Below are 25,026 nucleotides of genomic sequence, written 5' to 3'. Positions count from 1 at the left end.
TGAGGTAGTGTTTACCACCACCATTAAAAAACACCAAATTAAGGAATTTCTCATGGAAGAATATTGTTGCATCCCTCCAATACAGTTTCAGACACTTGTAGAATCTATGCCAAGGTGCATTGAAGCTGATCTGACTCATGGTGGCCCAACGCCCTAAAGATACTTTATGTTGGTGTTTCCTTTATTTTGTCAGTTACCTGTAGGTAATCCCTTCAATGTATACCACAAATTCTGGAAAGAAATTCTCATGAATAGTTTTTCCTTAATGATGTCTTCTTTAGCAACCTATTCTTCTCCATACTCAGCATCTCCTCGCACCTTTGGGTGGTATTATAAGGTAAACTTATCCATAAATTCCTGCATCATTTAGCCCTCCTATACAGGTTCACATGCATGCCTATAAGGAGGCTGGAAACCCTGTCTGTGTCCCAAAAGGTACATTATGTCCTGTATAGTGCAATACCTGGTCAAATGTAGTACACTAAGAAGAGAAAAGAGTGTTGTTTAGGACACAACCACTGAATGGAACCAGTGGTTATTTCAGTATTGCAAGGGAAAGCTCAGGGGAATAACTGTCACACCGTGGTATGCCTTGATGGTGGAGGAGACAGCATGCTCTACATTTCAAGACTGGCTGAGGAAGGAGTCTGATTTTAAGTGGCTGTTGCAAATCTTTCTCTCTCTCTCTGCTGTCAAATCTGGCAGGCTGGTTCGTTCTCAACTGTCTTCTAAGAAAGTTGTGTATTTATTTTAGGTCAACATTTAAGTGGAGCCTGCTGAGCCGGAGCACGTCTCATATTAATGGCTGGAATGGAGTCAATGGGAATGGTATCATACACGTCAAAGACGTGGTTTCCATGTAGTTTATACCACTCAATTTATTCCATTCCAGCCATTATTATGAGTCGTCTTCCCCTCAGCAGCCTCCACTGATTCACTGTAGAGTCGGTTTCATTAAAAGTTGATTTTCATCAGTCATTTGCAGTACTCCCGACTGGACAGCGTGTGGCAGCTGTGTGCTGCAGGTCTGTGGTTCATTACCGTCATAATTGAACAGTGTCGCTACATACACTCCCACTCTCTCCAGCTGAAACACCATCATCTCATAGGTTGGGCTGCGGATTACTTGTAGATGAAACACTCATTTTGTACTTTGTGTGTTATCTTTTATGCTACTCAACGTTTTCCTTCATTCATGACACATTGTGAATGATCAATTTGCCTGTATGGCAGAGTTTGGCCTCTATACAGTAGCAGTGTCTAGTCTGAGCTTATCTATGGATTTCAAGGAATCATTTCTATATAAGTGATTTTTTTTGCTGTGAACCAGAGTAGTGTGACAGTGAGTATTATATTGTATATATACTGTATATATCACTTATCGTATGGGATAGGCCTATTGTTGAAACCTCACTGGTTTATGAGAACACAGTAACTGTAACTCCCTCTATCCAAGCGAATTATGTCAACTCTGTACTTAGTCCAGGTAACACGATATACAGTACACTCTCCTGTATACCTAAACAATGTACACATGAGCTTTCTATATTTTCTTTAACTGCTTTAAACAACACAATAGTTCAGAAACATCCTCTTCTGGAGTAACTCTGAAATAACACGTGCTGTGTGTGTGTGTTTGCGGGCGTGCGCTTGTGTGCGTGTGTGCATGCCTCTGTGCATATGCATGTGTGAGACAGTATGCATGAAAGACACTCCCTTATCACCAAGCATGTTCCTGAGCTATGGTGTGACTAGGAATGGTAACGTCAAAGCCTTGGACTGATGCATACATACTGACATGGCTAACCGTTCCTTTCTGCCTCCCTGCTCTCTATCTAATGCCCCTCAGCTGCGTTGCTAGGACCTCTTTGACTAACACCATCAACCTATAGTCGTTGTTCAGACTGGCACTTCTATTCTCTATTTAGTGCACTACTTTTGACCAGAGCCATATGGGCCCTGGTCAAATGTAGTGCACTATATAGGGAATAGAGGTGCGTTATATTGTGAATAGGGTTACATTTGGGACTCACACCTTGGACTAATACCACCTATATTTGTCCTCTGCAGTCAGTTGACCTATTTACAGTACTGTATATCAAGAGGTCACTTTAACACGTGAGCAACCCAGTGGAAACAGTTGGTTGAAATCACGTCATTACTGGTTGAAATATGGTTAAAAAAAATGATGTCATTACAACCATGGGCACCTGACTGTCTGAAAGTGGGGGTATTAAAGTTTAGGAGGGCTGCGGGGAGGTACTGGGGGACCTCGCCCAGAAAATGTTTGCGTTTATTAAGTCTTCACTTTCTTAACAGGGGGAATCCATATTTATGAACAGAACACAACTATTTTGCTTCTGCTTTGACGCAATAAATTATATCTAAAAGTGTTTTAATGACTAGATTACTAATCTACTCCCTTCCATGAAAATCCCACCAATAGTGATCGATGGACAGGCCAAACTATTAAGAATGTGGCCAGGATAACACATGACAATGAGGAAATTAAATCGAAAATGGGAGGAATAATATAGTTTTACTCAATAAGGATTTGAATTTGAGTTTGGACTTGGTAGGTTAAGAAAAAGCATAGTTAAATTGCACATTAAGTTGTCATCTTCTTTTTGTCACAAATAATGCGATCGCAATAATGTAGTACAATTACAACTTGAACTTTTATTTACATTTTAACATTCGTTTTTCTCAATATGGCAGTGTTCTCTGTTCGAGCATTGAACAAGAACTGTCAACTTGAAAATCCACACCGGAGTTTTGCATTTCAATTGGGTAATTATGTTCACATAAAAATAATATTGCTAACATATTATTCATTAATCAATATCATTATCAAATTAGCATTTTTTGGGGGAGCTATATATACCCGTAAATTAAGACCCGAATCTGCAATAGAAATAATAAAATGTAGCTCCAGTAATATAGCTCATATTTGAATGTTTGGGCTAGAGCAGGATATCCACATTTTGTATTTCATAAAGGCTACTTCATACTAAAAAATTGTTTTGGAAGCTACTCATATACAGCATGCATATTTGAGAATCTTGTATTTTTATGATGAAAGAAAATAAAAGGATTTGAACAAATCTTGTCATAAATTGTCATTCTGTCCAATAGTGACCTTTTGAACAACAACCACAGTTAGTAAGCTACATATTTGACAACAAATCGGGAAGAAACTGAATTATCATGCAAAGTATGAGGAATAACAAAAGTGTGATCTCATCAGGTGCATTAAATGACATTCCGCTTTTCCTCTGACATTTACTTTTTTGGGCGCCATTGTTTGAAGCGCTGTCGCCATGACCTTTTTAAAAAATTATTATTAAACAGCATACACATTTGATGCAATAACGTTATAAATTGTGAGATAAAAAGCACAGGCCATTTGTCTTTTGCAAAATAGGAGCATACAGCTAAAACGTTGGCTATATTGTAACTGCGAAGTGGCCGTGGTGCACTTGCATATGGGTCTCAGCCAGGACTGTTACTTTTGTAACTTAATGAAAACATTTTAACAATGTGATTTAACTGATTGAAGTTGGGAAAATAGGTGGCAAAAAAACCCGGAATGGTGTTAAATTCATGTAAACAGCTTGGGATGTTATGTATACACCGGGAGTCAGGTGCAGAAGGTGAGTTTAATCATGATAAATGCAGCTAAACACAACATGAGAAGTGTACAGAACGTGAATAAAAATCAATACTACCTTGTGACTGATGGCTACTGAGGGCTAAATAAAGAGAGAGTAATCAAGGAAATAATGATACCCAGGTGTGCGTAATGATAGGGAGTAGGCGTGTGGATTCATGGTTGCCAGGGCCGTTGGTTAGTTAACCAGTGAGGTCGAGCGCCGGAGCGACATGGGGAGAAAAACACTTTCTGTTACTGGTCCAACCCTCTTACCCCTAGTCTATCTGCAAATCTCTCGTGGACAGATAAAGAGGAAATTACAAACATTCGCGACAGAATTGAACTTCTGCATAACCAAGATTACAGATAAGCCTAATCAGACATGCCCAATGCGCGTTATGGTTCTTACAGGCTGGTGGTGCATGCAAATGATACGTAAACACCATTGGACATGAAAGAACAGATACAAATGTAACAACAGCGCAACAAAATAGATTTTGCAGGTGCCTTTTGATTTTACACACAAGTGGTGCAACTATTGCTTTCCAACTGCACTGAACCAAAATTCTAGAGTGGTCGAAAAAAACATTCATCTTGAGGTGACGGGGGTGCTAAGTATACCTACAATCTGTTAATGGTTATATAATATTTAAAATGGAGATCTATTTTTACACAGACTAGCTCAAAACATAACTAATCATTGAAAATGACGAATTTTCTAGTAAAAAAGCATACGTTTGCACCCTTTGAAAGTGGGGTTACAGCTGCTCTGTTTGCTCCATTGCTCAGGCGCCTGCCTATGAGTATAACATGTTTACAAGCAGAACTGGTTTGACATATGGTTGAAATTGTCATTACAACCTGTTTTGCTCACTGGGAAAGGTTTAGAGTACATCATTTTTGTCTTTTTTTCTTTCTTTGTTAAATTAATACAGTACTTTCATGAGGCTAGATTTGTTGATCAATTGATCAATTGAGTTATTATTTTTCTTGTTGAAAATTAGTCTACCTAAACAAATAATGTGTGGTCATAATTTCTTCACATGAGGGGTGTCAGCATCACTTCACTGCGCTGATAGTTGTTGAAAATTCAAATCCTGTCTCTCGTTCAGTGTTTGAGTGGGTTTAATGTACTGTAGTAGTGGGTCTGTGTGATGTCAGGCACATGTATTCCTTTTACAGCAATGAGAGATAATGATAGGAAACAGAGTGAGAAATAAATGGAAAAAACATACAGTACACCCTAGTCTAAATCCTAGACACTGAGCCAGTGTGGACTAGCAAACAGACCCACAGAGTCAGAGGCTGGCATTTTCTTTTCAACAACTATCAGTGGACTGAAGATGTTGATACTCATGTTTATTTTATTCAGACTCATCTTTTATTCTGACTTTGGTATCAACATCGCTTCAGTGCACTTATAATTGTTGAAAAGGAATTGCCAGTTTGCGAGTCCATCTCTGGCTCAGTGTCTAGGATTTGGACTAGAGTGTGGGGTTAGGATTAAGAGTGTGTTAATGGGGTTGTAGTGTACTGTAGCTGTGTGTCTGCTCCATCAGGCAGAGGAAAACTTATTTGTCAGAGGTGTGAAACAGGCTCTGCTCTGAGGGCCTTTGTGTCAACACACACAGACACACAGACACACAGACAGACAGACAGACAGACAGACAGACAGCCACACACACACACACACACACACACACACACACACACACACACACACACACACACACACACACACACACACACACACACACACACACACACACACACACACACACACACACACACACACACACACACACACAGCACCAGGCTGGGGCTCTGGGCTGCAGACACCAAAGGAGCTTAGCAGGACTCAGCAGAGTGGAAACTGGCGTCACACAAATTATTCTCACAGGAAGTAGCTACTGAACCAAACCAGCTGTTTTCTACAGACAGTCAGACAGACAGGCATGCGGGCAGGCAGACACTAACCTTTGTTGAGGCCCTTCAGTTTGGAGGAGGGTTTTAGTTGCTGAAGAGCTACACATAACAGTTTAACCCTCTGAAAGATAAACATGGTAACATGACCGAATACAAACAGTGCAGCTATTCCCTCCGCAAGGCTATCAAACAAGCTAAGCGTCAGTACAGAGACAAAGTAGAATCTCAATTCAACGGCTCAGACACAAGAGGCATGTGGCAGGGTCTACAGTCAATCATGGACTACAGGAAGAAATCCAGCCCAGTCACGGACCAGGATGTCCTGCTCCCAGGCAGACTAAATAACTTTTTTGCCCGCTTTGAGGACAATACAGTGCCACTGACACGGCCTGCAACGAAAACATGCGGTCTCTCCTTCACTGCAGCCGAGGTGAGTAAGACATTTAAACGTGTTAACCCTCGCAAGGCTGCAGGCCCAGACGGCATCCCCAGCCGCGCCCTCAGAGCAAGTGCAGACCAGCTGGCCGGTGTGTTTACGGACATATTCAATCAATCCCTATACCAGTCTGCTGTTCCCACATGCTTCAAGAGGGCCACCATTGTTCCTGTTCCCAAGAAAGCTAAGGTAACTGAGCTAAACGACTACCGCCCCATAGCACTCACTTCCGTCATCATGAAGTGCTTTGAGAGACTAGTCAAGGACCATATCACCTCCACCCTACCTGACACCCTAGACCCACTCCAATTTGCTTACCGCCCAAATAGGTCCACAGACGATGCAATCTCAACCACACTGCACACTGCCCTAACCCATCTGGACAAGAGGAATACCTATGTGAGAATGCTGTTCATCGACTACAGCTCGGCATTCAACACCATAGTACCCTCCAAGCTCGTCATCAAGCTCGAGACCCTGGGTCTCGACCCCGCCCTGTGCAACTGGGTACTGGACTTCCTGACGGGCCGCCCCCAGGTGGTGAGGGTAGGCAACAACATCTCCCCCCCGCTGATCCTCAACACTGGGGCCCCACAAGGGTGCGTTCTGAGCCCTCTCCTGTACTCCCTGTTCACCCACGACTGCGTGGCCACGCACGCCTCCAACTCAATCATCAAGTTTGCGGACGACACAACAGTGGTAGGCTTGATTACCAACAACGATGAGACGGCCTACAGGGAGGAGGTGAGGGCCCTCGGAGTGTGGTGTCAGGAAAATAACCTCACACTCAACGTCAACAAAACTAAGGAGATGATTGTGGACTTCAGGAAACAGCAGAGGGAACACCCCCCTATCCACATCGATGGAACAGTAGTGGAGAGGGTAGCAAGTTTTAAGTTCCTCGGCATACACATCACAGACAAACTGAATTGGTCCACTCACACAGACAGCATTGTGAAGAAGGCGCAGCAGCGCCTCTTCAACCTCAGGAGGCTGAAGAAATTTGGCTTGTCACCAAAAGCACTCACAAACTTCTACAGATGCACAATCGAGAGCATCCTGTCGGGCTGTATCACCCACCGCCTGGTACGGCAACTGCTCCGCCCTCAACCGTAAGGCTCTCCAGAGGGTAGTGAGGTCTGCACAACGCATCACCGGGGGCAAACTACCTGCCCTCCAGGACACCTACACCACCCGATGTCACAGGAAGGCCATAAAGATCATCAAGGACATCAACCACCCGAGCCACTGCCTGTTCACCCCGCTATCATCCAGAAGGCGAGGTCAGTACAGGTGCATCAAAGCTGGGACCGAGAGACTGAAAAACAGCTTCTATCTCAAGGCCATCAGACTGTTAAACAGCCACCACTAACATTGAGTGGCTGCTGCCAACACACTGACACTGACTCAACTCCAGCCACTTTAATAATGGGAATTGATGGGAAATGATGTAAATATATCACTAGCCACTTTAAACAATGCTACCTTATATAATGTTACTTACCCTACATTATTCATCTCATATGCATACGTATATACTGTACTCTATATCATCGACTGTATTCTTATGTAATACATGTATCATCACTAGCCACTTTAACTATGCCACTTTGTTTACATACTCATCTCATATGTATATACTGTACTCGATACCATCTACTGTATCTTGCCTATGCTGCTCTGTACCATCACTCATTCATATATCCTTATGCACATATTCTTTATCCCCTTACACTGTGTACAAGAGAGTAGTTTTGGAATTGTTAGTTAGATTACTTGTTATTACTGCATTGTCGGAACTAGAAGCACAAGCATTTCGCTACACTCGCATTAACATCTGCTAACCATGTGTATGTGACAAATAACATTTGATTTGATTTGATTTGAATAGAGGATTCACTGTTGTTGCTCATCATACATATTGAAAATTCTTAATATATTGTTCGAATTTAAATTCGTAACAAATCATACGAATTGGAATTCATAACATATCATACAAAATGGACATCCACAAATGACTACATACCATACCAAATGTAACATATCACACTAATTTGAGTGTCCCTGATTTTCAATTACTATGTTACGTCTACCCCTGAGTCCAGGTTGTCATTTCAGACAGTTTGGAGGGTTTTAGTTGCTAAACATAACATTGTAATAAATCATAAATGATAATAGAAGAGTTAGAGTGTCAGACATGTCTTTGGATTTGATATAGTACAGTATCACCCCTAGCGGAATACCACACACTGATGTTGTATTGAGAATAATGGATGGTTCTTCTGCTGTAATGCCCATCATTGATCTATGGGAAGTGTTTTACAGCATGTCTCTTACAGTATGGGCCCGTCCGAAATGGCACCCTATTAGCCGGCTCTGGTCAAAAGTAGTGTACTTTATAGGGGATAGAGTGCCATTTGGGAAGCAACCTATGTCTCTACTGTATCTTCCACTTTGTCTCCTTTTGTTCTGTAAAATAAAAGTGGGGTGACATCAACCGGGGTTCGTCAATGTTTTACTTTTCTTCTCTCTCATCTCCTTTTTCCTTCCCGCTCTTTCCCTCCCTTTCTTTCTCAGCTTCCCTCTGTCGTTGTAGGCTACCATTGTAGGCTAGTAAAACGAAATGCATGCTCTTCAACCCATCGATGCCCGCACCAACCCGCCCGACTAGCATCACTACTCTGGACGGTTCTGACTTAGAATATGTAGACAACTATAAATACCTAGGTGTCTGGCTAGACTGTAAACTCTCCTTCCACTCACATTAAGCATCTCCAATCCAAAGTTAAATCTATAATCGGCTTCCTATGCGTAACATACTCTCGTAAAACTGACTATCCTACCGATCCTTGACTTCGAGATGTCATTTACAAAATAGCCTCAAACATTCTACTCAGAAAATTGGATGCAGTCTATCACAGTGCCAACCGCTTTGTCACCAAAGCCCCATATACTACCCAACACTGCGACCTGTATGCTCTCGTTGGCTGGTCCTCGCTACATATTCGTCACAAAACCCACTGGCTCCAGGTCATCTATAAATCTTTGCTAGGTAAAGCTCCACCTTATCCCAACTCACTGGTCACTATAGCAACACCCACCCGTAGCATGCGCTCCAGCAAGTGTATTTCACTGGTCATCCCCAAAGTCAACACCTCTTTTGGCTGCCTTTCCTTCCAGTTCTCTGCTGCCAATGACTGGAACGAACTGCAAAAAATCACTGACGTTGCAGACTTATTTCTCCCTCACTAACTTTAAGCGTCAGCTGTCAGAGCAGCTTACCGATCGCTGCAGGTGTACACAGCCCATCTGTAAATAGCTCATCCAAACAACTATCTACCTCATCCCCATATTTGTTTATGTTTATCTGCTCTTCTGCACTCCAGTATTTCTACTTGCACATCTGCACGTCTATCACTCCCATGTTAATTGCTAAAGTGTAATTACTTCGCCACCATTGGCCTATTTATTGCTGTCACGGTTGTCCTCCTCTTCATCTGAAGAGGAGAGGCGAAAAGGATCAGAGGACCAATATGCGGCGTGGTAAGTGTCCATGGTAAAATCTTTAATAAAGAAAGACTGAACACTATACAAAATAGTAACAAAAACAATAAACCAAATTCGACCGTGAAGCTACAAAATGAGACCTGTGCTGAAACAAGCCATCAACATAGACAATCACCCACAAACAAACAGTGCAACCCAGGCTACCTAAGTATGATTCTCAATCAGAGACAACTAATGACACCTGCCTCTGATTGAGAACCATACTAGGCCGAAACATAGAAATGCCCCAAAACATAGAAAAACAAACATAGACTGCCCACCCAACTCACGCCCTGACCATACTAAATAAATACAAAACAAAGGAAATAAAGGTCAGAACGTGACAATTGCCTTACCTCCTCACTTCATTTGCACACACTGTATACAGATATTTCTATAGTGTTATTGACTGTACGTTTGTTTATCCCATGTGTAACTCTGTGTTGTTGTTTGTGTCACACTGCTTTGCTTTATCTTGGCCAGATCGCAGTTGTAAATGAGAACTTGTTCTCAACTGGCCTACCTGGTTAAATAAAGGTGAAATTAAAATGAAATAAATAAAAATTCAGTGTTCAGTGTTTGGGTTTCCTTATAATCCTCTTTTCTACTGAGGTCATTTGCCTGATAAGTGCGAACCATCTAAGGGCATACCTATTTTTTGTCCTTTATTTGAAAACATCCATCTATTCCCTCCTTGTAAATCATTATAGAGTTTCTCCCTCTCTCACGCCCAAGGGTCAAAGCACCATGACACAGCCATTGGTCGTTTAGATACACATTTCAAAAGACCCAGAAGTACTAACATTCTATTTTTCAGTGTCTGTGTACTGCCATTGTAAAGTGCACGAGATATTTTGCTCAGAACGTTGTTCCCCGTAAAACCTGTGAAAAAAACTTCAAAGGAAAGACAAGAGCGCTAATAAAAAATATATCACTTGTTTTTCTCTCAGGACCACATGTCTGTTTTTACCATGTTGGACAAATCACAGGATCTTCAATGAGCAGGGAAAAGACAAGCCTAAAAACACTCCATAACCATGGCAACAACATGTGGGTGTTAAGTGATTAAACTCTCACCCCAATTCTATTGGCCGCTTAACAAAATAACCTCAAGCGATAATAAAAAGAATGCAAATACAAACTCCTTTCAAAATTTTTTTTTTTTGATATCCAGCATCATAAAAGAACGTCTGACTATATTTGGAGTGTGACTGATGAAGATGCAAACAGTTGTAGTTCAATTATAGTCATAAATATGGGCGCTGCAAATGCCTGTGATGTGAGAACATTTCCTGGAAAGAAAAAACTCCGCAAATAATATTTGCAGCTGTTCTGACAGACAAGTCTCTAGATACACCTTGACAGTGGTGGAAAAAGTACCCAATCGTCATACTTGAGTAAAAGTAAAGATACACTGTACCTTAATAGAAAATTACTCAAGTTAAAGTGAAAGTCACCCAGTAAAACACTACTTGAGTAAAAGTCCAAAAGTATTTGGTTCTTAATATACTTAAGTATCAAAACTAAATGTAATTGCTAAAATATACTTAAGTATCAAAATTACAAGGATAAACAATTTCAATTCCTTATATTACAGTTTTTTACAATTGCTTACACACTAAAATTGAACTTTTCCCACAATTAGCAAAACCTTACACTCAAGGAGTAAAACACAAGTCTAAATTTGCACAACTGTAAGCACATTGTCAGCTTCACAATATTTGCAAAACATTACACACAGTGATTTGCAAAACACTAAACACACTTGTAGACATCAGACACAGACGTATATCATGATGTCACTTCCTTGCAATTCCAAAGCACTGACTGTCAAATTACCACACCTATGAGCCAATCTGTTTAACACAGCCATCAGGTGCTCAAACACATGATTGCTAAATTGTAGACACATCAATCAGGTTTAAGCACTATAAAAATGCAGCAAAATGGAAGTCAGAAGAAGAGTGAGGGTGAGAGGAGGAGTACACAGAGGAGGTAGAGAAGGAGGTAGAGAAGGAGGTAGAGAAGGAGGTAGAGGAAGAGGCAGAGCCAGAGGTTGAGGAAGACCTGAAGCAGGAGGAGAACGTGCACAAAGAAGAAGAGGACCAAACTTATCAGATGACATTAGTGCAACACTAGTGGACCATGTTGTGAACCACGGATTGACGCTGAGGGAGGCTGGACTGAGAGTTCAGCCAAATCTTAGCAGATTTCCAGTGGCATCTGTCATAAGGACTTTTCGACAGGAAAACAGGTAGAAGATCTGTCTACATTTACAGTAATCAGCTGCTTATTGTATGCACCATATCAGCACTTGTGATACCCCTTCCTGTGACATTGTACAGTAAGTTACATGTATTATTCTCTACATAGGATTGAGGGTCGGGAACGACAAGGAGGAAGGGGGCCCATATTCACGCAAGAACAAGAAAGAGATAATAAACATGGTTTTGGCCAATAATGCCATCAGGCTCAGAGAACTACAAGCCAACATTATCGGTGACCATGCCATTTTCAATAATGTCCATCAGGTCTCTCAGTCAACACTGGCACGCATCCTGAAAAGACATCAAGTTCAAATGAAACAACTTTATCGAGTGCCTTTTGAGCGGAATTCAGAGAGGGTCAAACGGATGCGGCATGAGTATGTGGAGGTTTGTATTGTTCACTTTAGCACTGTGATGTTGTATACTGCACACATTACTTCTTTACATTGACTGTATACTAGTTCTATCCTGAACTACACAATCTTGTCTTCCACTGTATTTCATGGAGTTTTGCAGATGGATGCTGAGGAAATCCTGCATGAATTCATATATATTGATGAGGCAGGGTTCAACCTCACAAAAGCAAGAAGGAGAGGCAGAAATATCATTGGCCACAGGGCTACAATCAATGTCCCAGGGCAACGTGGAGGTAACATCACCCTTTGTGCTGCCATTTCACAGCATGGGGTTGTCCTCCGTCATGCCAAAATGGGCCCATACAACACACCTCACATTCTCACATTTTTGGCCCGATTGCACCACATCATCACAACAGGTAATGAAATGCACCAGATGCAATACACGGTCATCTGGGACAATGTGTCATTCCGCCGCTCTGCTTTGGTCCAGAACTGGTTTCAACACCATCCACAGTTGGCAGTACTATACCTTCCACCATACTCTCCTTTTCTAAACCCTATCGAAGAGTTTTTCTCTGCATGGCAGTGGAAGGTTTACGATCTCCAGCCCCAGGCTCAGGTACCCCTCATTCAGGCCAGGAAGGTTTACGATCTCCAGCCCCAGGCTCAGGTACCCCTCATTCAGGCCATGGAGGACCCCTGTGACCAAGTCGACGCCGCAGCTGTTCAAGGATGGATTCGACATTCAAGACGGTTCTTCCCGCGTTGTCTTGCTAATGACGATATTGCTTGTGATGTTGATGAAATTCTCTGGCCAGATCCAGCTAGGCAAAGAGATAATAATGTGTATGTATGTTTACTGTAGTATTTTCTGTACAATATTGTCATTTTTTTCCAGATTATTTTTTCTGGTTGTTATTTTCTGTAATTGTAACCTGTACTGGACACAGTATTTTACGTTTGTCTGTTTGCTCAGCTAACAGTGTTCTGCACACTACTGAGGAGCATGAAAACTGGGACATGTTTTATTGTGATTCTCCATGTTGACATGTTGACTGATGTGGGTATATGGAGAGAAATAAATGATATCTTCCTCAGTCTGCAGCATTGGTCTTGTGCAGTGTTTGTATAGTTGCACTTTCTCTGTGTACTTCATTTACAGCACTCTAATCACTGACAATTAGACTTGCTAAAAGTGTTTTAGGTTAGCAACAGCAGTGTGTAACTGGTTCAAAAAGATTGAAGTCATATGAAATGTGTGTTCGTATGGTAACAAAATATTATTTTTATGAAGTCGTGTATAGTTTTGACAAGTGTTCCATTTTGCAAATGATCTGAAGTGTTGTGCTACTTTGGTGTAGGGTTGTGCTAATTGTGTGTAGTGATTTGACAAACCGGGCCCTGTTTTCAAAATTGTGCTAAAACAATTGAAAAAAAACGAAGGAAACCAGACGGAGCCATTTTCTTGTTTTTTGCAATTTATGTATAGCCAGTGGCACACTCCAACACTCACACACAATTTACAAATGAAGCATGTGTGTTTAGTGAGTCCGCCAGATCAGAGGCAGTACCTGTGTGATACCTGTGTGAATTGGACCATTTTCCTGTCCTGCTAAGCATTCAAAATGTAACGAGTACTTTTCGGTCTCAGGGAAAATGTATGGAGTTAAGAGTATTTTCTTTAATACAGTGAAGTAAAAGTAAAAGCACTCAACTATAAATAGTAAAGTACAGATTCCCCCCAAAAACGATTTTGACTTAATTACTTTACACCACTGCTCCTTGCTAAATAAAAAGTAATCAAAAGAAAAGTGAAAGAAGCAAAACCTTTGTGTTTGATCAACATAATGGTTTACCCAGATTGTTTATTGTTACTATTTGTTCAAATGTGTTACAGTATGAACGTGTGTTACTCATCTGCAGCTTATGTATCCTTCACACTGTGTGTGTGTGAGGTCTGTGGGCTACACACTGAGGTGGAGTAACATACACAGGCTGAATCTGAAATAGCCCCCTTTTCCCTATACAGTGCACTACTTTTGAACTATGGTGCCATTTTGGACACAGAAACTGATTGCCCAGTGTTGTGCAGCCTAGCCTAATGTGTTGGAGGGAGGATTCTGGTCTGTCTTTTGTAATCTGATTTAGTGGCGTAGTTTATGAGGGTTATTCCTTCAGCCCTTCATTCAGACTGCCATCCTCAGAAGTCCTTGGCTGACCCTAATATAATTGATGTCACGTTCTGACCATCGTTCTTGTGTGTTTTCCTTGTTTTAGTGTTGGTCAGGACGTGAGCTGGGTGGGCATTCTATGTTGTGCGTCTGGTTTGTCTATTTCTATGTTTGGCCTGATATGGTTCTCAATCAGAGGCAGGTGTTAGTCATTGTCTCTGATTGGGAACCATATTTAGGTAGCCTGTTTTGTGTTGGGTTTTGTGGGTGGTTGTCTCCTGTGTCAGTGTTTGTACCACACGGGACTGGTTTGGGTTTGCATGTTTCTTGTTTTGTAGTCTATTTCATGTGTAGTTTCATTATTAAAGGAACCATGAATTATAACTACGCTGCGTCTTGGTCCAATCCCTGCTACACCTCTTCTTCAGAGGAAGAAGAGAACCGTTACAATTGATTTGAATGAGGATGAAGAAGTTCACCTAGTATGTCCCTGGCCAGGCCATTCATACAGTCATACTGTCACACAGCTGGTTGTTAATTTCTCTAATACCTTGTTACACACACACACACAGAGTTGGGGACACAATTCAATCCATTTAAAATCCAATTTTTCCTAACCCCTAACCCTTGCTCCTAAGCCAAGCTCCTAAAACTAACCCTAAACCTAATTATAAGCCTAACACTAATTCTAACCTTAACCATAAACCCCCTAGAAATAGCATTTTACCTTGTGGGGACTAACAAAATGTCCAACATTTTTGTTAATTTACTATTCTTGTGGGGTCTTCTGGTCCCCACACGTATAGTTAATCACGTCCACACACACACACACACACACGCACACACAAGCACACACACTAATACCCAGTCACAGCGAGGTGTCCTGGCAGGCCTAGGGAGCCGACCCTGCAGTGCTGTCTCTGTAATGAATAAGTGACCTTGACTGGAGACATCAGACAGAGCAGGCCGAGCTCAGCATGAGTCCTCTGTATGGACTAGAACTACCTGGGTTCAAATACTATTTGAAATCATTTCCAATGCCTTCATCTTTGCTTGACTGAGCTTGTCTGGCTTAACGGGCCACCAGAATAGTCCCAAAACTGCAAACCATGTCCATCTGGCACTCTAGGCAGGCCAGAGCAGACGCTTAAAGTATTTAAAAAAAATGTTTATACTATTTGAACCCAGGCCTGTCCTTTGGACACAGATGGAGCTCTGAGCTGAGCCGAGCTCCTGTCGGATTACAAATGACCACTGACCCTGCCCTGGCTATGCTCTATCAATGACCTCTGACAGCACTCAAGATTTATAACAGCCAGTGGTTTTATATGAACAAATGTTTGTGTGTGTCTAGAGAGAACCTTGGCTTGTCCCCCGGTTGGCAAGGAAGTCTGCTATGCATGCAAGATTACCCCAGTGAAGACAAGGAAACAGACAGGGGAAACGTTTCTAGGAATGATATTGTTATTCTTGTGGGTAACTTGTTTTTCTTACACCGGAGTTGGTGTTTTTATTTCCATCCTCTTGTGTATTCGTTGGTTGTGCCACAAGCGGACGCGTTCAGGAAAGTATAATCCACCTTGAAAACATATTTTTCTTGGCTCATGAATCTGTTAAAAATCAAGAAAAAAAAAACTATCTGAACAGAAAAGCTCCCTGGCCCCTTAGAGCTCTCAACAACAACAACAAAAAAACAATGAACATACAACAAAAACAACAACAACAATTCACCTCCTTTTTGTCAATAGAAATGTGTTTGTTTGCTTGTAACTGCCAGAGGACATGACACCCTTTACACACTACGGAGCCGAGCCGAGCCGCAGTGTCATTCGTAGAGAATATACAGTAGTTGTAACGGATGGAAAATGTATTAAAGCCAGGCTAGAAAGAGTGCAGGAGAGATACACATCATCTCTGTTCTGGGAGAGATCCCACAGAACTGTAATACTCTTTTCAAACTGGCTTGCGTGTTTTGTTGCAACGTCATCCCTTTAAGGTTACAGCAACTATGGTGGACGACGCGGGAACCAGGCGGGAACACTACGCCTCGTGTGAAAAGGGCATAAGGTTGAAACCTGCAAATCATGCAGATGAAGCACTGAGCCGTCATGACCATCAGCCCACTGTAACTGGCCTACTGGTCTGAAAACTTCTTGCTCATTTAGTTATACTGTGCCGTCCGGTCACACAATCACACGGGTCAAAGTCTCATTTGAAATTGGTAGGCGCAGACATGTGGATTTAATCTCTTTTAATACACACGTAAAGTTACAACGTGTACGCATGTAGCTATCATAGTAATAATGATCTTAAAGAAAGGTGTGTAACAGATTATTGTTGTCATAAGTCTGTCGTGCAGTTGAAGGGTCAATTTAGTGTATTATTATAAATAAATATAAGGAATAGAAAATATAACGAAAACAGACATACATTCGTCGCTACATGCATGAACTTAAGGTAGCAACAACGGGAACTTAAACATGTCCCTTTCTCGTTTGTTTAGACATAGAATAAATTAGAGATATAAACACATGTGGAACATATAACATGACTTGAGGTCTGACATAATATGAATCTGATCCCTGCTTTTTGTGGTTTGTCTGTCTGGAGGGAAGCCCCTCTACTACAGTAAATACTGTATTATATTGTCCTATGTGTGAGGCCCCTCTACTACAGTAAATACTGTATTATATTGTCCTATGTGTGAGGCCCCTCTACTACAGTAAATACTGTATTATATTGTCCTATGTGTGAGGCCCCTCTACTACAGTAAATACTGTATTATATTGTCCTATGTGTGAGGTCCCTCTACTACAGTACATACTGTATTATATTGTCTATGTGTGAGGCCCCTCTACTACAGTAGATACTGTATTATATTGTCCTATGTGTGAGGCCCCTCTACTACAGTAAATACTGTATTATATTGTCCTATGTGTGAGGTCCCTCTACTACAGTAAATGCTGTATTATATTGTATTATAAGGCCTACAGTAAATACTATATTATCCTAGGATGGGGCCCTAGCCTGGTCCCAGATCTGTTTGTGTTGTATTGCCAACTCCTATGGTCAGTTGGCAAGATAGCAGATCTGGGACCAGGCTAGGGAAGCCCCTCTCTCTACTATTTATTATATTGCTGCTATAACCAGTGCTTGACTTGGCCAGGAGCTCACCGGAGCTGAGTACCGGCGCCTCAAATGTTCTACTGCTTGAGCTCCTGTTCCTCTTATAGAATATTAGCTCAAAAGTATTGTGAATATAAAGAGTACAGGCACCCAAAACGAGTAGCGGAGCATGTTTCAGTTCAAGTCAAGCACTGGCTATAACAATACAGGCACTTTGTTTGGTTCTGAGTAATCTGGATCTAGCCTGGTCCCAGATCTGTCTATGCTGCCCTGCCATGACAATAGGCAAAGCAGAAAAAACAGATCTGGGACCAGACTAATTTGGCTAATTTGGATCCTGATATCAACTGAATGATAGTTTCACCTTAATAGACAACAGATTCTATATATTCTATATTTCCAAAACACAACTCTTAGGCCTACTAAAGCGTAAATGAGGGATACAAAGTATATTGAAAGCAGGTTAATTAAGAAATGAACATCCCACCATGCTTAGGGTCATATAAAAAATGCCCAGTTGCCCAGTGTGTGTGTGTGTGTGTGTGTGTGTGTGTGTGTGTGTGTGTGTGTGTCTCAGATCACCAGATCTCCACCACAGTCAACAACACACCAAATGATGGAAGGAAAGGTGTCAAACACTTGTAGAACCTATGCAAAGGCGGATTGAAGCTGTTTTCCGGCGGCTAGTGGTGCCCCAACACCCTATTAAGACACTTTATGTTGGTGTTTCCTTTATTTTGTCAGTTACCTGTATATCGGACAGAGTATATATTCATCATCATCTCTTACACAATCTGTAAATAATAATGGTCATATTGTACTGTGCCTCTGCAACACTTTCAATAAATATATTTAAAATCATTGATTTACATGGAATGGTAATTTCCTTCATTGTACAGTCTAAATGAAATTCCTCTGGGTTTTTCGACAATGTGTTATTACTTGTGCATGGACTTGACACCATAAAATATTCAGATGTGGTCATCTCTGCATAGTAGCAATGTGATATCTCTCTCGTGGGCAGTCTGTGAAGAGTCACGTCTCCATGTGTTTATGAGCTATCCTCATAGCATGACATCCATACATGACAGTGTGTTGCACTTCTAAGAAGTACTTCTAAGAAGTCTCTCTCTCTCTCTCTCTCTTCTCGCTATGTTGAACATGCTCCCGTGTGCCTAGTATTGTTAATCCAGATAACATTTTTCAGATTTCTCTCCAGCTGTGAAATATAATCACATAATTGCGTCCCAGTTTGTTGTCGAAGCCTTGGTCTGCTAGATTCATTCACTCCCTCCTCTCTCTCTCTCTCTCGCTCTCTCTTCTCGCTATGATTAACATGCTCCAATGTGTCTAGTATTGTTTATCCAGAGTATTTTTTATGATTTCTCCCCAGGTCTCCTCTTACTTGTTTGACTCTTTCTCTTTTCACAAGTCACCATTGTTCTTTCTTTCTTTCTTTCTTTCTTTCTTTCTTTCTTTCTTTCTTTCTTTGAAAACAGATATTCCTCTCCCGCTCTTCTGAGTGAAGATGAATTCCACCTCAGGCATGCATTTAGAAAACATTTTGATTTGATTTCCTGTAGTTCATCCATAATATTAGCTTCCACTACTTCAACCGCCCCTCCTCCAAGGATTGCTCCCAAGCTTGCTCCCACGCTCTCATCCTCTGTTTATTCTGCTTCCAAAAATGGTCCTCTCCAGTTATTTCTTTCACTCTCACTCTTACTCGCTCTCCCTCCCTCTCTGTCTCTCGATTCAATTTCATTTAAGGGCTTTATTGGCATGGGAAATGCTCACTCTCTCTCTCCCTCCCTCCCTCCCTCTCCCTCTACTGGGATTCAGACAGTTACTCTAGATCTAAATAAAAGAGTAAAAGTCATCCACTGTTCCTCTACCTTCATATCATCTTTCCTCTCCTCTCTTCAGGCCTCTGATTGGAGTTGGGTTGCAGCCAATAATCAGCATAGGAACCTCCCTACAAGAAGAGACAGAAGAGAGACAAGGACACACACACACACACACACACAAACACGCACACGTGCAGACACACACACACAGACACACACACGCACACACACACACGTACACTCAGCTAGTTAATCAATACAAGTGGTAGGTAGTACAGAGATCCAAAGACTTGGCTCTGTGGAATTAGTCCCATTCACCCTCTCACAGCCCCACAGCATCTGTAGCTGCATCCAAAATGGCACCCTATTTCCTATATAGTCCACTACATTTGACCAGGCCCCAAAACAAGCGCAATTTGTAGCTAATGGGATGCCATTTGGGGCCCAGATTGTTTCTCCATCTGCATATTCAATCCACACACTCATGCAGTCAATGTAGGAGATTATAAAATCATGCATATGTAATCAGAACCATACAGCCAGTACAACGTGTATGTCTAAGATTAACAATGAATTGCACCAGTATCAGCTTCTCTCTCTCTCTCTCTCTCTCTCTCTCTCTCTCTCTCTCTCTCTCTCTCTCTCTCTCTCTCTTTCTCTCTCTCTCTCACCCCCTCTTTCTCTCTCTCCCTATCTCCCTCTCTCTCCCAATTATTCTTTTTTTTTTTCAATTCAATTTGCTTTATTGTCATGACGTAAAGCTTACTTTGGATATTTACAATATGAAAATAATAAGAATCAAAATGATCAACGGGACAACAGTAACAACAACATCCAAGTGTCAAAATAACCATACATTGAACAATAACAATAAGCATACAGTAGAGGACATGTGCAGATTGATTGGTCTGTCAGACACTGTTCCTCAACTTATGGCAGGCAGAAATGTAGTGCACTGCCAACACACAGCTCTCTGCATCCTCCCCCAACAGGACGGGTAGCCTACTCTCATCAGAGAGGTCTTTGAAACCTTAAATAAGGGTTTTACATTTGGGGAAATGACACTCTCTAATTGTTTTTTTTAAATTTTTTACATTTTGCCAGGAAATGCAGCTCCGTCTCAGGTTCTGCTGTTGTGCAGTGGTTGCACAGCCTTTCCTCCACAGGGAGTCCGGTTTTCCTGTGTCTACCCTTCTCAATGGCAAGGCTGTGCTCACTGAGCCTGTACTCTCTCTCGCTCTCCCCCTATTTCTCTCTCTCTCTCCCTCCCTCTTCCCCTCTTTCTCTCTCCCCCAATTCAATTCAATCTCCCTCTCTCTCTCCCTCTCCACCTTTTTTTCTTCTCTCTCTCCCTCTCCCCATCTCTCTCTCTCTCTCTCTCTCTCTCGCTCTCTCTCTCTTTCTCACTCAGCCTGCTGTCTGGCTGCTTTGTTCTGTAGTTTGAGCCATAGCGTACTGTGAACTTATGCACTGCTTTGTACAATAGGCATGTAGTCCAGTCAACAAACATTTAATGTACTGCCCATGTCGTCTTGCGAGAGGTGAAGTAATTTGTAGCCTTGAAGGGAATCACCTTCCGACAACTGCACTGTTCTCTTTATATAGAGACAGACATGTAGAGACAACGTATAATACAGACAGCGTTTAATTATTCAAAGGAGCATTTTAATATCTTTCTCTGTTTTCGCTCCGTTTCTACAGTACCAAGTGAACATCTGATCCTGCTGTTGATATATGTATATTTATAGGTACAGTACCTATACAGGTGCTGTAAAGGTCTATATTCCATTACGTAGTGTCGATGTCTTCACTCACATTTGTCCTCCTCAGCTGACTCACGTTTCTCCTCTCGTTCAATAGCAACCTCCTCGGTGTGAGGGAGAGAAGACAGAGGGGACAGACAGACAGACAGGGGATGTTTCATAGGGGTCCTTCCTTCCTGGCCATAACACAGCTGTCCATGTTTCCGTGTTGGGGGAAATGTGTTTGCTGCCTGAAGGTCAGTGCGGGCTGTCCTCTAGTCTTAGGTGCTGGCAGCAGTGGAGGTGGTGGTGTGTGTGTGTGAGACAGTACAAGTTGTCCTTGGTGGAGTGTGTGTGTGCTCTAAAAAAATTGAAGAATATGTTTTTTTAAACAAGTAAATAAATAAATAGAATCTCAAAAAGATAGGAATCAAAATGATTGACACCCCTGTTTTTAATACTCCACCCTTGTGGGGATAACAATGCGATTGGAAAACACATTGGGAGGGATCTTAGATCATTCCTCCATACAGAATATTTCCAAGATCCTTGATATACTTTGTCTGCATCATCAAAGATCCACCAGCATATTTTACAGAAGGTGTGAGGTACTTTTCTGCGTAGCCCTCCCTGTTTTTCAACGGCAAACCCACCACAAGTGTGCGTGGCAGAAGAGCTCTTTTTTCATGTCATCTGATCACAGCACCGGTTCCTATCCAAGTGCCAATGCCATTTATCAAACTCCAGGAGTTTACATTTGTTGGATGGCATGACGCTCTTTGGTCACGCACACCGGTGGTGGGTTTTGCGTGGAAAGAAAGATGCGTATGTAGAGAAGTATCCTATACCTAATGAAAAAACACGGTGGGGGATCTTTGATGTTGTGGGGCTATTTGGCTTCCCCTGGTTCTGGGTTCTGGGGCCCTTGTTAAGGTTAAGGTCAACGGCATCATGCACTTGATCAAGTACCAGGACATTTAAAAATCCTTAAAGAAATGGTTAATTGACCACCAAATCATCATTCTGCAATGGGGATCCCATCTTAGTCTCCGGACTTGAAAACCTGTGGTTTGAATTGAAGAGGGCAAGTCCATATGCGCCACGGATGAAGGATATCAAGGACCTGGAAATATTCTGTATGGAGGAATGGTCTAAGATCCCTCCCAATGTGTTCTCCAATCTCATCAACAACAACACAAATGTAAGGGCAGTGTCATTATCCTCACAAGGGTAGGATGCTGGAGTATTGATAACAGGGGTGCTAATAACTTTGATCCCTATCTTTATGAGATTTTTTAAATGACTTGTTTAACAAAATCTCCTTCTCTAAGCAATTGTATTAGAATCAATTAATATAATTTTCAACAACAAAAATAGCATACAATATAGCTCAGTATTTGTATTATTTATTTCTTAATGATTTTTTTGCTCATCTTTATCAAAGGTGTCAACAAATATTGACCGAACTGTACGTACGTGTGAGTGTCTGAATGTGTCAGTAGAGGCTGTCCTTGGTGGTGGAGGTGTGTGTGGTGGTGGAGTCATCAGGTATGGAGCCCCTGCGCGGGGTTCTTGGTCTGCAGCGTAACAGGGCCTGTAGCTCCCTGGACACAGAGCTGCTGAAGAAGGTGTAGATCCAGGGGTTGGTACACGAGTTCAGACTGGCCAGCAGCATCAGGATGGTGAACGCTACGCCTGCAGAGAGAGAGAGAGAGGACACACATACGGTCAGGCAAAGACACACACGCGGACGCGATCAGGCAAACGCACACGCAGCCATCAGTCAGCCTGCAGGGAAGTGAGGGACATTGCATTGCCAGAGCCAGCAGCACAGCAGCCGTAGGCTACAACCAATAAATTACAGCAGAGCTGACTGATCGCAATAGACTGTGAAGGTCAGAGATATAGATAGGTAAGGAGTCATATAGAATAGACGTTCCTCCTCTTTGCTAAAAACAGAGGTGGGTGATTGTGGAGGCCAGGTCATCTGATACAGCACTCCATCACTCTCCTTCTTGGTCAAATAGCCCTTACACAGTCAGGAGGTGTGTTTTGGGTCATTGTCTTGTTGAAAAACTAATGATAGCCCCACTAAGCGCAAACTAGATGGGATGGCGTATATGCCTTGAATTCGAAATAAATCCCTGACAGTGTCATCAGAAAAGCACCCCCACATACCTCCTCCTCCATGCTTCACGGTGGGAATCACACATATGGAGATCATCCATTCACCTGCTCTGCATCTCACAAAGACACAGCGGTTGGAACCAAAAATCTCAAACTTGCTTTCCACCGGTCTGATGTCCATTGCTCGTGTTCCTTGGTCCAAGCAAGTCTCTTCTTCTTATTGGTGTCCTTTAGTAGTGGTTTCTTCTTGAAATGTTCTGGATTGACTGACCTTCATGTCTTAAAGTAATGATGGACTGTCGTTTATCTTTGCTTATTTGAGTTGCCATAATATGGACTTGATCTTTTACCAAATAGGGCTATCTTCTATATACCACACCAACCTTCTCACAACACAACTGATTGGCTCAAACGCATTAAGAAGGAAAGACATTCCACAAATGAACTTTTAACAAGGCACACCTGTTAATTTAAATGCATTCCAGGTGACTACATCATGAAGCTGGTTGAGAGAATCCAAAGAGTGTGCAAAGCTGTCATCGAGGCGAAGGGTGGCTGCTTTGAAGAATCTCAAATATAAAATATATTTTGATTTGTTGAACACTTTTTTGGTTACTACATGATTCCATATATGTTATTTCATAGTTTTGATGTCTTCACAAATATTCTACAATGTAGAAAATAGTACAAATAAATAAAATCCTTGGAATGCGTAGGTGTGTCCAAACTTTTAACTTGTACCATGTGACCTCACAGGACTAGAATGCACTGCTTCCCTCTCTCTCTTAGCTCTTAGCCTCTTATTCTGCTGGACCACTCAAGCTGGACCTCTCAAGCTGGACCTCTCAAGCTGGACCACTCTAGCTGGACCTTTCTTCGGGAGGGAGAAGAACCTCCATCTTCAGTAGGCCGACCACAGGGCCTACATGGACCTTAGCCTTCAATGGCAAGAACTGGTGAACTGATCATTTTGGGGAATGTACCTTTTAGGGAGTAGTACTCGTATTGAGCACTGTCGGTACAAGGAGCCTTTAAAGAGCTAGCGTAGCCTGAACGGTACACTTAAGCTATCCTTCTTCAAGGAAAGAAGGAGAAGACAATTAGAGCACAGACTGAGTATAACATCCTTTCATGTTCAGGATCTCAAGGTCTTTACATTTTGTCTTTCATTCTATTGCCCACCTTTCCGTGATCATTATCATTTATGTTTGTAAATATTTTGATTAGTGTTATTAAATGTTGATTGTATAAAGAACTTGTGTTTGTCTTGTTATTCTGGGAAAGAACTCCGATTGATTCTCAAAGAATTCATACCTTCAGATGAATCAATTAATTACTATTATTCTAACTGTAGCTTTATGAGCCATAACTAAAATAACTGACTAGTCAGGTCTTCTTAGAATATTTTTTTTTTCTCCAATAACTGGACTGATGCCCCGTTTATAATTCCATAGTAATAAGTGTACACTCTACTTTACAATAGTGCTGTTAAAAAGGCCAGCTCTTATTTAGCAGTTTCATCACCCCTAATCTAATAGTTAAATTGTTTTTGCCCAACATCTTATTTTCACCAAAGTGGTACCTGTAAATCACCCCACTTGTATCAGCCAATCACAGTCCGGCGTTCCCCGTCTACCTCCTACCATCAGATTGAGATCGCACCGTCTGAAGAGAAGGAAGGACATATTGGACTGTTTTCTATGATTTCTGTTATTGCCTGCATCTAATTGTAAGTACTGTACATGTCATTGCTTCTTTAGTTGGCTGTTGCTAAAGCAGTCAAGTTATTTACCGTATTTAGAAGGTATTTTCCTTTACAGCATGCTA

The 25,026-nt window shown here is 41.8% G+C and overlaps 1 protein-coding gene and 1 long non-coding RNA gene across 8 annotated transcripts in view; one reads left to right on the top strand and one right to left on the bottom strand.

Moving 5' to 3' along the window:
- LOC149976898 (uncharacterized) overlaps nucleotides 1-11,967 on the top strand; it is a 175,736-nt gene extending 163,769 nt beyond the window's left edge. The window contains exon 3 of the long non-coding RNA XR_016487267.1: nucleotides 11,934-11,967. This is a non-coding gene — a long non-coding RNA (uncharacterized LOC149976898). The remainder of the gene's footprint in view (nucleotides 1-11,933) is intronic.
- Nucleotides 11,968-18,947: 6,980 nt separating this feature from the next.
- Nucleotides 18,948-25,026, bottom strand: part of LOC110491941 (vasopressin V2 receptor) — an 87,402-nt gene continuing 81,323 nt past the window's right edge. For 4 of the 7 annotated variants that reach the window (XM_090202701.1, XM_021565826.3, XM_090202700.1 and 1 more), the window contains 2 exons: nucleotides 22,549-22,767; nucleotides 20,046-21,433 (listed from right to left, as the gene is read on the bottom strand). In XM_090202701.1, the coding sequence (XP_090058827.1) occupies nucleotides 22,568-22,767 (200 nt within the window). In that variant the 3' untranslated portion in view covers nucleotides 20,046-21,433; nucleotides 22,549-22,567. Of the gene's footprint in view, nucleotides 19,459-20,045; nucleotides 21,434-22,548; nucleotides 22,768-25,026 lie in introns of those variants that run through there. The other 3 variants (XR_016487264.1, XR_016487265.1, XR_016487266.1) reach the window with 1 other exon arrangement.

This window comes from Oncorhynchus mykiss, chromosome 16 (genome assembly GCF_057628025.1).
Source record: "Oncorhynchus mykiss isolate SJ-2025 chromosome 16, ASM5762802v1, whole genome shotgun sequence".
Lineage (NCBI taxonomy): Eukaryota > Metazoa > Chordata > Actinopteri > Salmoniformes > Salmonidae > Oncorhynchus > Oncorhynchus mykiss.
Note: the sequence above shows the minus strand (reverse complement) of the source record. Positions and strands in the feature narration are given on the sequence as shown.